At 49.2% G+C, this 12,333-nt stretch overlaps 1 protein-coding gene across 4 annotated transcripts in view; it reads left to right on the top strand.

Moving 5' to 3' along the window:
* Positions 1 to 12,333, top strand: part of LOC109520129 (cadherin EGF LAG seven-pass G-type receptor 1-like) — a 33,655-nt gene that overhangs the window by 5,409 nt on the left and 15,913 nt on the right. For all 4 annotated transcript variants that reach the window (XM_019877110.1, XM_019877109.1, XM_019877108.1 and 1 more), the window contains exons 2-5: positions 9,530 to 9,885; positions 9,971 to 10,259; positions 10,892 to 11,114; positions 11,807 to 11,922. In XM_019877110.1, coding sequence (XP_019732669.1) covers positions 9,530 to 9,885; positions 9,971 to 10,259; positions 10,892 to 11,114; positions 11,807 to 11,922 — 984 coding nt within the window. The remainder of the gene's footprint in view (positions 1 to 9,529; positions 9,886 to 9,970; positions 10,260 to 10,891; positions 11,115 to 11,806; positions 11,923 to 12,333) is intronic.

Here is a 12,333-nt window from a genome sequence, read left to right as displayed (position 1 = left end):
TGATGGTCCCAAAGGGGGCGGGGGGCTGGGGTGGGGGGTGTTCATTAGTCGTTGCCCATGCCTTTTTGGCCTCTCTGGGTAAAAGAGTGAAAATGAAGGCAGGATTTGTTGACTAGGAATTATTTGGAGAATATGATTTCTAACCACTTTCTCCTATGTACCTTTTCTGCTTTTGTGTTTGCACTCACAAGGCCTGGGAATATCCCCCCCCCCCCTTGCAGAATTCCCTGCTATCTCTCCTGAGATACCCTCGCGTAACACATTGAGCTAGCCACAACACTGCCCCATCTGTACTCGGGAGATAGAGTCAAAAAAGAGCAGCCCGATAGCTAAGGCCTGTATGTTCTTTTTGTTCACGTCCTTATCTCAGCTGGTCCAATTTCACATCGGAAGATTCGAGGGGGTGCGATGGGGGGTTCAGGAAACGATAACTATCTGCTGAGGGTCTCTCCGCTGTAATTTGCTTCCTGGCGAGCGGCTTCGACGCTGTCTGCCGTTTTATTCCTTTCGTTATTTATGCAAATCAAGCGTTCCGACTCTCACACTCAGGTGGCTCGATGCCAACGAGCTGTCAGCCCAAAACCATAACCCGAGGCCTTCATTTCCCCCGTTTGCTTTGTCTGGTTCGCATTCGTCCAGCGGGAAGCGTGCATTTTGGAATACTGTATTGCATGCCCCTGATAGGCGCCCCCCCCCCCCGTCCCCCCCTTTACATGCGGTCTTGGTGTAGGTGTGGTATATCTTTGCAGTGATTGATGCTTGACTGTCTTCAGATGCTCTTCTCTATGGCTCCGTTGAAAGATGACGTGCTGCTACATGCACCCCCCCCCCCTTTCCCCTCCGTGGGTCATTGGCTGCCATGCATCTGGTTTGCTTCTTAATCCTCTTCAAGGAGTTGCATAGCTCAGCTTTTTTTTTTTGTCTGCTCTCAATAGCCCCCCCCCCTCCCCACCCCCACCACCAACACAATCCACACTTTCACTCCTCTTGTGCTTTATTTTGGAGTTCCACTAAGACGCTGTAGCAACATAAATATAACAAAGGGCTTTTTTTTGGGGGGGGGGAGACATGTGTGCTACAACATTTCTGAACCACATCGGTGTCTTTCCGAGTCCTCAATTCATGGCATTGTTATGTGGGCGTTCCGACGCACGGTATTTTCTTTATCACCTGATAGCCCAGAGAAAGGTGATTTTCTTCCCCCGATGGGTGCGCACGGACGCATCCCGAAACGAGGGCGTCCCACCTGCGAGATCAAAGTGGGACGAGAACCGGCGATTGACCCTGAACTGCTCGGCACACAACCTCTCACCTCCCATTTGATGGACTCAGCCGGAGGAGGGGTCCTGCTACTTAGGAGCTACACGGATAGACTGTAACAGATGTCACGGCAAACGTATGTGCGAAGTGCTCCGGTCGTTGACAAACACGCAAATGAAATCTCGTTCGTTTTTTTTCCGATGTCACACGCCGTCGCCTCATTTGCTTTCTGTCTCAATGTACTTTGCTCACGCTCTCTCTCACGTATTCCTCTCGGCTCAATGTGTCTCTTTGTGCCGTTGTCTCTTTTCCACGTGGTCGCCGCGGCTAAATCCGTCCCCCCTCGAGTGGCTCCTGAAACTTATTAGATCACTGTTCTACCTCCCCTTTTGTCTGCATGGCTTGTCTGCTCAAGCGAGTTCACCAAACTCGATTTACCGGCGTCCTCTTTATTTTGCTCTCTAAAAAAAAAATGTTTGCGGCGTGTTTGCCTTCAGGCTGTGGGTTTGAAGTGTAAATACCAAGTGACCTCGGCTGGTCACTGTTCGACTCCGCTGATGTCTGAATGCTCAATTACAGGGCAGAGAAGGCCCACAAAGGAAATCTTCGTCGGGGTCAGGCCGGCGGAAAGTGGATTTTCCGCTGAGGTGTTGTCCCGTCATGCTAGCGTGTTTGCAGTGGGGATTTCAAAGAGCGGCGTTGTTTGTTTGCAAACACAAGAGCTTCAGGCCAAGGGGGTAAAAGGGTGAAGGCTGGGGTTAGGAGGTGGGGGTGGGTGGGGCTTCTGGGTTTTCAGACAGAGGTTTGTCGTTTCATTGTTCTTCAAGATGTCTTAGCCTACCGCTTCTTGGCCTTGACCTTCTGTCATGATTTTTAGGCGACACATCATATCATAAACTATCCTCGGATGCCCGGCCACCTATGTCCGCCGCGGCTATCTGCACTGATTTGCCCACTCAAGACCCCAACAGGTCGTGACCCCGAACATATATTTGCTCTCACTCAAGCGACACAGTGATCCCTCTTTGTTTTCACTCGTCACAGATTAAGAAAAAAAAAATGCGGGGGTGGGGGGGCGTTAGAAATGTGGCGTGATGACTTGCTATCGGAATGTTAGCAAGGGAAGCAAGGGGGGGCATGACAAGTGTGAGAATAGGGATGATGCCAAGGCAGTTCTCAGTGTAGCTTCGTCGTCTGAAACGTCAACCGGTTTCTTGCGGCTTTCAAAAATGGTCTCACTGGGACGCACAAAGCGTCAAGCTGTGTGTGTACTCCCAAAGCGTTACGGCGCGGATGAAAGCGGACACCGTGTAAAGACGACGTCTTTAATTGGAGCTTCAATGTTAATCCTCTCGAAGTGTCGATTTTGGGACTTGTGGAGTGTCGGCGACAGGTGCGTTTGCCTGTCAGGCAAGTTCAGTCAGAAAGAAATTTTTGGTTAAGTGTTTTTTTTTTTTTTTTTTGCAAAAGCTCCTTTTTTATGTGTTGTTGGCATTTTTGGAACGAGTCCCCTCTGGAATGTTGGTCCAGAAATTCGACAGCTTTTTGAAACCTCATTCCAAACGTTGCAGGCCTCATCTTTTAGCTTCACAAACCGAAGTTCACTTTTAGTCGTATTAGGTTCCTCTCTGGCCTCCTTTGAATTGGAACATCTTTTTTATTTAGGCAGCGATGATTCATATGTATGCACACGAGCCACACATAAGCTGTGTATTTTTTTAAAGGGGGGGGGGTTGTCGAACCTCAGACAGCAGCTGGAGCGTCTTCGCCCTGCAGTGTTGAGGCCAAGTTTCACACACGGATCCTTTTGCACCTTTTATCCGGCGCACAAAAAGCACCCGACCCCTCCGAAAATGTCTTCCGTTTCAAGTCTATCAAAAGCAGCATCTTAAAAAAAAAAAAAAATGGAATTGTATGAACTTAGACAAGTGCGCGTCGCAATCCTCCTGACACATTTTGTCAAGGCTCCACAGTGCTCCTCTGTCTGCGCTTAATATTTGAAAACGAGATGCCTGCTGCTCGCTGTCATCCGCCTCTCTTTATCACGTTAGCGCCTCGTTCCTTCAAGAAAAATAGCTCTCACTTTCCAGCCTCGTCACGAGCCCGCAGTCATTCCCCGTTGTTCCCTCGCGACGCGACCGCGCAAATCCGACGCCCGCTTACGAGGCGGCGCAGGTGCAAGGGTTGACGACCTCTCTGTTTGCGCCGTCGGCGGAAGCCCCCCGAGATGTTCTCAACCGAAGCAAGCGGCTTTGTTTCATCGGCGTCAAAGTGATTGTCGCCGACGTGTCGAGAGTCGCGCTCGCCGCGATGGCCTCGCGGGATGCTTACGAGGTGCCGGTTTCATAATCGCGGGAGCTTCTGAAGCTAGCGTCGTCTCACGAACGCATCTCGACTTCCATTGTTGTTTTCGCGGTTTAGGTCCGGGGGGCGCTGATGACGCCACGGGGTTCTTCCCAATCAGCCGTACGTGATGCTCAGCCATTCCTGCGCGCACGAGTCACTCATGCCGTTTTGGTCCACGCAGAGGAGGGGGCCTGCGGGGGCTGATGCGTTAAGATGGGCCTGTTATTACCAAAGCGTTGACAGACTCCGGGCACATACCTTTGACGCTGTGTAACTGATAGCGTCTCTTTCTTGTACTCTTTGTCTTCCTGATGGAACCATATCATAGCTTCTCCAATTTTTTTTTTTTTTTTTTTAGCTGTTGAGGTTTTTATAGGTCTCCTCCTGAATTCCGATGCAATTGTGTATTTGACCAGAGATGGCAAATTAAAGGTCCACCCGCCGGTGGCCCGATTCTAATTACATACCGTGCCCTAGACGTAAACGGCGGATTGAGCCACACGCATTGAAGACGCGGCCTCCGTTTCTCGCCACCCCCTTCCGCCGCAGGAATGCCAAGAAACCACCTTCTAATTGACGGGGGCTATAAAACGCGCATGCGTGTGCCGTCACGCTCGCCGCCATTTGTGCGTGTGCGTCGAGCAAGACAGAGCGGGACGGTGAAGTGAATAGTTTGACATCGTGGCAACAATCGCCACATTTTTGTGTTCTTTCTTTTGACCCCTGTTTCCTGTCCCTGTAGATCCAGATCAAAGCAATGCGCTAAAGTTGAACTGTAGCGACCGGACTCTTTCCCCGAGATGTTTGTTTAGTTCGAAAGTTGCTTGTCGGCATCGTACTGAAGTTGCAGGTCAGCGAGCTTTGCAATGCAAGTGCAAAAAAACAGCACGTCCACATAGACGACTTGAAGAGCAATTCAGACATGTCGCAACATCCCCTTTAATCATTTTAGCAAGTATTCACCTTTTTTTTTTTTTCCCCTGACGGACAGACTTCCAAGTGTGGAGGACTATAAATGTGTCTCTTTGGGGGTCGCCTTTGGGGTGTGCGCGCGCAAGTTTGTCAAGTCGAATGATTTACTATTCCGCTGCCCTAATAAATCCCCCTTTGAAAGGACGGAGCGAGTGTGAGTGTGCTGATGACGAAAGATTGAGGTGACACCAATCGCTTTGAGTGGGAAAGACACCTGGAACCGCCGTCGCGTACGATGATTAGTTTATAGATGAATTTTGATCTTTTCCCCTTTTCATGTTAAGTTCTGCCGTGCCAGTTTAAAAAAAAAAAAAAAAATTGTGATGCGATGATCAGACACGCGATGCGGCCACAGTAATTGTTTGTTCAAGTTGCAGTTCCACTCCAGTCCTGTGGGTGGAAGCAGGGCTGTCATGAAACATCTCTTATTCCATCGGCAAAAATAATCAGAAAATGGTTTTTGAGGCAAGCAATTTTGGGTCGTGAATGGAAATATTTTCACAATGGAAATATTTTCACAATTGTTTTTTTTTTTTAATTTAAATAAGCGATTACCCCTTCCACTTATCGCCTCTGTTCAGGCAGTTCGACAGACAGCGGCTGACCCTGCCGCATCTTTCCTGACTCATGATCACGCCGCGTTCTCGCCAGCAGTGTCACTTGAGCACAATGCCGACACTTTGGGTGACCCCGACGGGTGAAAGACGCCGAGGTGACGAGATGGCCACCGCATCCCTGATAAAGAATGTGAAAAAGAGAAAGGGAGCACGGTGATTTAAGGCAAGGAGGAAAGAAAGGGGGGGGGGCTTCTGTTTTTACCCTGACATTCCCTCATTTTTTTCCAACCCCCCAACTTCAAAGAATCTCCCAGTGAGAGGGAATTATTCCCCTCCACTCAAGCGTGTCGCAGTTCTCTCTTCACCATTTTACCTTTTCATCACCCCCCGCCCCCCCAATCACAAACGCACAATGCATTGGGGGTATGACTTTTCGTCGTGGCGGATTAGCCGTGAGTTCGGTTCCCGCTGTGACATCTGTGTTTGCGTCAAAACTCTTGGCTCATAAGCACAGACTCACGATTAAATCATGATTTTTTTTTTCCACTTGACCGGCTGCCCGGCTAACTTACTTAATGAGCGAATGGATGACTGTCGGGCTCATTGTTTGGGCTCATGTTTGCGCGATTTACCAGCTGGCTCGCTCTCAGCCGAACAGCTGACGTTATTTTGAGCTCACTTTAAAAATAGTTTCGTTTAAATGCCCTTTTTTTTATTTTTTATTTTTTTTCTATTTTACGTCACAGACACATTTTGTCGAGTTCGTTTGATGACGAAACGAGCAACGCTTATCCGTATCTCGTGGCGACCAACATTCGACGCTCCGTGCGTGGAGTGCGATTGGCATCCAGTTGCCCTGACTGGTGAGTCATTGTCTCGTGCATTGTGAAGCGCTTCGCACATTACAACAGCGACATGGAGGTTTTTACGAGCCAACATGGGCCGGTCTCGTCTTGTTCACCGCAATGAATCGCTACAAAGAGAAGCTCTATTCACGAAAGACATTTTATGACATTCGACGTGCAGTGATCCGCATCTTATAATTGCGAGCCTTCACGTTTCTCCCGACAACCGGAAAGAATCGCGTGAAAATTCCCCCCCCCCGGCCAAGTATTTGTATCGACACTTGGCAGCTGCCATCGGTTGAAATGGGATTGGGTGTAGAGGAGGACGGCGGCGAATTCAGCAGGTGTCTGTGGGGGGGTTGTCGGAAGGGTCAGTGTCAACCAAAACAAGTTGAGGAGTTGCTCGACTTTCTATTTAACCACATTTAGACGCAAGTCTCACGGTTTCCCATGGCGACGACCCCCCACACCCACACCCCCCTTTCATCCCGACTCTATTCCGCCTCCTTTCCAAGCGCTTTGTTGAACATAGCCAATGGCGTGCCGGTTGGTAACCAGGCACCCTATTTATCAGTAACCAGCACCAACAATAACTGTAACCAGACACCTCCTTGGAGAGAACGAGAGGAAGGGACAGAGAGCTGGAATGAAGGGTGGAGGGTCGAAAACACAAAGACAAAGAAATTATTATGGGGGACAAGTTTTACTTTTGAACCAGTTGTATTTTACAACAAAAAAAAAAAACTCTCGCAAGGAGCGGGAGACGAGATCTGGTGTCAGTGAAATGGATCCTAGACTCCGATTAGTCCTTTCATAGCTGGGCGGCTTTTAAAAGAGGGCCGCAGTTCAACCTGGGAGGGAACTTTTTGATCATTTTGAAATTGGAATCAACGTTTTTGTGTTTTGCATTTTTTTTTTTTTTTGTAGCACTAGGAATTGTAGTTAGAGGATGTTTTTTTTTTCTTCACACAAAAATTGTGCTCTAAATTACAATAAATGAAGGAAAATGTTAAAAAAAAAAACGATATTACTAGATTTTGACAAAGCTCTCAAAAAATATTACGACGATCAGTCTACTTTTCAAAACACACACCTGTAAATCTCTGCCTGTAGGGTCGTTTTTTTTTTTTTTTTTTTTTTGCTGTCACACATCAAGAGGTGAGAACAGAGCGAGACGATACCCGAAAGCCACAGCCTTTGAACCTTTCATAAGAGGAAGCTCGGGGGGGTGTCAATGTGATTAGTCAGCACAGGACTGAAGAGGGACTGAAGAAAGACGACTAAGTCGATCCGCTAAGTGGATGTCGTAAAACAGAGAGAGACTAGATCTTGTGCAGCGCAGCCGGTTGAATGATACCTTGACGGATTATTCTACTCAAACTGCTCCGTCGGAACAGGGCCGCCTTTCTGCTCACGTCGACATTCTAGCCAGGTCGGATCTGGGCCTCGTTGCTCCCCAGTGCGGCTAATCGAGAGCGCTTGTCTCGGACTTGGAGTCGGTGTCGCCCGATTCGAGCACGCGTCGAGTGAAAGGTTAAGGGTTTGGCTGGATGGGGCATAAATCGCTCCAGTCCTCCATACTTCAGTATGATTGGGCATTAATTGAGTGGGGGTCAGAGTTATGTCGCAGTTTTTTCCTGAAAAGGTTGTTGCACTTCATGCCGCTGAAGTGGGTCGTTGAGCCTCAATTGAGTGTCTTCTATGCGGCGCACCCCAACCAAACACGTCACGTTGCCGACAAAAGCAATGTTTGAAAATGCCCCCCGAAGACTTGCAGGTGTTGAAGTGGAAATTGGACTATAACAGCTGTGTGTGTGTAAGCACGCTGATATATGGTCACACATGCAGTCATAATTCTTCCACTGAAATACGCACAAGACACAAGCTGCCTCCCACTTGCTCTTTATGACCATTTTGATTTGTCGTTCTCACGTCTGGAGCGTTCACCTTGCGAGATGAGAGGGGATTCCCCCCCTCCTCCCTCCTCCCTGTCAGCAGAATGGAGGTGATGGGAGAAAGGCTTCGAGGCGTTTAAAACACCTGAAACAGGAAGTTCTTGTTGCTTAGTTGCTGGAAAACATTTCACTGTGCTGGAAAAGATGGCGGACATTTTTCATGCATTGACTTTAAAGCTTCCTGTTTTTGGCTCTCACTTACTATTGTCTTTTGAGGTGATAAATGTCAACAGTCATCACATACTGTATGTGTAAGTGTGTGCTAAGCGAGTAAGCGCGAATACGTGACAACAAGCAAGTGTGTCTCATTGGTGGCCTGCCCTCAACCTGCCGTATGGACACCTGTTTTTTTTTTTTGTTTTTTTTCTTGTGGCGTCACAGGCCATCCTGCTCGCTAACTGAACAAACACTCGTTACCCAGCAGCGTGACCACCAGTGTTGTGTCTGTATTCAAAACGCCATAGACGGGCGAAGGGATTTGGCCTCCACGTGACATAATTTGGCGCGGTTCAGTTGTATTTCACTTTTCACATTTCATCCTTAAGGACTGCCTGTGTGTGGTCATGAACAGTCCATCACTCTTTTTTTTTTTTTTTTCCCGTAGCATCCCACACATTCGTCAATTCCACAGCTCAGCCCATCCTCTCTGCATGTATGTGTTATGCAGCTGGTGAGCTCTATAGATAGCGCAGGTGCCCCCCCCCCCTCCCCAGAATGAGAGAAGAACCATCTACTCAACACCTCACGTTAATTATTTTTAATTCAGGCTGCATAGTCGAGGGGGTTCTAAATTTGATTTTCAAAAATGAAAACAAGCCAGAAGACATTTTTTTTGCACTGTTATTGTTTTTTTCAATTCATTAAATTTCTCAACTTAAATTACTGTTTCAGGCCCCCCCCCCAATCCCCTCAGACATATTTGAATTCTTGACCTGTCCAAGAGTGACAAGGCGCCTGTGCTCGAACCTCACCACCCCTCCGCGCCCCCCAAGCCCCGATTGTAGCGCCACCTGTTGCTCCGGCATGCACTCGACAGCTTCCAAATAGGTTTCCGTGTTGACAGAATTTATTTTTTTTTCTTCTCATCAACAAGAGGTTTAATCCAGAGTGGGCAACTGCTTATAAAAAAACATTGTCACACGTGTGGACATAACCTCATCGTCCCTTTATTGCCAGTTTGATCCATTCTTTGCCCTCCCCCCAACCACCTGTTGTCCGTTTTATGTCACTCAAGGCCAAGTGCAGCCTGTAGCCTTTTGGTAACCCTCAACAGGCAACGCAGACATTCCAGTCGGTAATTGGTGTGCAAGGGATGAAATGACGGTACGTAGCTATTACGCAGCACGTAAAGAAAGCCGATTTGGAAAGTATTGTTCCGTCTCGAAAACCCGCAGAAGGGCAACACAAATGCTGTGTGTAACGCGATAGCTGGAAAGGGAATGAACGACACAGGTGTAGATTTGTGCCGGTTTCGGTTTGTCACCCTGCAACCGTGTATCTCACTTCAGACACGTCGATTTGGAAATAGTGGAGTTTGTTTTCTCAGCAGCCAGTCTGATTTTTTCAATTTATTTATTTTTTTCCCCTCCCCCAGATGGCGTCCACACCACCTCGGCCCTCTGCACACTCCGCGTCACCATCATCACCGACGACATGCTCACCAACAGCATCACGGTGCGCCTGGAGAACATGTCGCAGGAGCGCTTCCTGTCGCCCTTGCTCGGCCTCTTCGTGGACGGCGTGGCGGCGGTGCTCTCCACCAGGCGCGAGGCCGTCTTCGTCTTCAACATCCAGAACGACACCGACGTGCAGGGCTCCATCCTCAACGTCACCTTCTCGGCCATGCAGCCCGGGGGAGGGCCCGGCGCGGGGACCTTCTTTCCTTCGGAGGAACTGCAGGAGCAGATCTACCTGAACAGGACTCTGCTCAGGCTCATTTCGTCTCAGGAGGTAAGGCACCTACGGATGTTTGGACATGAACGCAACGTGGCGTTGACCGAACTGCAGTCTTAATTTCCAAATCCGTTCTCTGTAGGTTTTGCCGTTCGACGACAACATTTGCCTTCGCGAGCCCTGCGAGAACTACATGAAGTGCGTGTCCGTGCTCAAGTTCGACAGCTCGCCCCCGTTCATCGCGTCCGACACGGTTCTGTTCCGCCCCATCCACCCCATCAACGGGCTGCGCTGTCGCTGCCCCGTCGGCTTCGCCGGCGACTACTGCGAGACGGAGATCGACCTTTGCTACTCGGGGCCGTGCGAGAACAACGGTCGCTGTCGCAGCCGAGAGGGCGGCTACACCTGCGAGTGCCTGGAAGACTTCACCGGTGAGACGCTTTTTTTTTTTTTTCTGGAATGTTTCCCCGTACTTCCCCCGTGTTCACCTGATACCCGACTGTCTCTTCTCCTGTGTCTCTCTCTCGACGAGGTCCGAGTGAGACGGCCTTCATCGGCTGTCCTCTCTTCTCCTCCTCAATCTTATCTGATCTAATTACCCCATTACACCCGTCTCGGTCACTCACCGACTCGCTCTCGCTCCGCCCCCTCTTCCCTTAAGCGTGATTGGCGTACCAAAAATCGAGTGGCGGTTCCCTTTTGGAGGTCGCAGTTCAACACTCGGACCCATCACTGTCCCGTAAATTGGGCCGATGACAGTTTTCTTCTTGGGTTTCCGCATGACAGGGAAATAGATCCGTATAATTCAGCCCGTGGAAAATGGGATGATGCCGCAGAGAGAAGGGCCATTACCTGGTTCCAGGCTGGTGCGGCGAGGCTTGGTCACGTCCGGACAGTGCATCAAATCATTCAGAAAACAGTCAAGAATTTCTCTGATTAAAACCCAAACTTTGGGAGAATATTCATGGGAGTTTGGGGCCCTCTGTTGACCCGAAGCTTCAGATTCCATATTCTATACCTTTGCAAAATGGCCTCTGACTAATTCCCGCTGCTCTTTCCTTAGGCGAACACTGCGAGGTGAACGCCTCGTCGGGTAGCTGTGTCCCAGGCGTGTGCAAGAACGGCGGCGAATGCGTGAACCGGCTCGCCGGCGGTTTCGTGTGCCATTGTATGCCCGGCGAGTACGAGAAGCCTTACTGCGAGATGACCACACGCAGCTTCCCCGGACAGTCCTTCGTCACCTTCAGGGGTCTGCGGCAAAGGTTCCACTTTACCGTCTCGCTCATGTGAGTTTTTTTTTTTTACTCTTGTTTGTTTATTTTACTTGATTTGAAGCCGCACCCAAATGATGGAACCTGTCCAAAAAAGGTGCCGGATTAGAGACAAGCTGTTTGTCATGCTCTGTTGATATTATAATAGAACATTCTTGCTTGTTTTGCTTCCTGTACAAAGGTAGGAAAGTTAGAGCAATAATGATGGGAGTCGATTAGTCGTATGACGGTGAGAGAGAGAGAGAGAGAGAAAAAAAAAAGTTTGCGCTGCCCTCAAAACAGGAAAGTCTTTGTGATGGGTTTCCCTTATCAGCGTCTGGCTACAGCCCTGCCGACTTCCTGGCTCGCTGGCATCTGCCGGCTGACTCCTCTGCCCTCACCTTGCGTTCCCAAACGGCTTGCACGTGAACTCTGCTCACTCGCGGGCAGGTTTGGCGCTTTGCTATCGCGCGGGCACACATCATCTAATGAAGGCGGGTGGGGGTGGGGGGTGTGGGGGGGTGTGGGCATGCTTTCCTGTCCAAAGCCCGTCCGCTGCACATTTCCTGCTTTCTCTTAATCACTTTTCTTGAAGAGCTACTTCATGTTGAGGATGCACTTCTCTGACAAAAAGTATTAGCGTCCATTCTCCAAGACAGTTAAACTTAGCTGAAATGAGGGGGAAAAAATGATGGCAAAAGTGGTCTATTTTCTGCTTCTTTTAACAGGTTTGCGACAAGGGAACGAAATGCCCTGCTGCTCTACAACGGCCGATTCAACGAAAAACACGACTTCATCGCTTTGGAAATCGTCGACGAGCAGATTCAACTCACCTTCTCTGGAGGTTCGGCCAATTTCCTCCACTTCCTGACTGCACCTCCAAACCTAACATTTATTTATCCTCATGTTTGCACTTGGGCGTGCAGACACAATTTACAGTTTCCTCGTCGCGTTATCTTTAAGTGCCCAACTCCACGTAAAAAAATAAAATAAAATAAAAAAAAACAACATCCAAGCACACACTTGGGCGCATTCTTACATTGTGAACGCTGATAACCGCTGATCCACGGATCAAAAGCAGAACAGGGTTGTTTTCCAACGCGCTCCACTTTCCCAAGGTTCTGCACGAGGGTCGTGAGGGTGTGCGGGGGCGGTCAGGGGGCAGGGGGTCCGGGATCCAGTTCAATACGATTAGTTGAATCCTGTTTTGGGAGTACTGCCAAATCCAAAGTATGACTGTAAAGTTGAGTTCACT

Source organism: Hippocampus comes, unplaced genomic scaffold (genome assembly GCF_001891065.2).
Source record: "Hippocampus comes isolate QL1 unplaced genomic scaffold, H_comes_QL1_v1.1 scaffold61, whole genome shotgun sequence".
NCBI lineage: Eukaryota > Metazoa > Chordata > Actinopteri > Syngnathiformes > Syngnathidae > Hippocampus > Hippocampus comes.
This window is presented reverse-complemented; position numbering and strand designations above follow the sequence as displayed.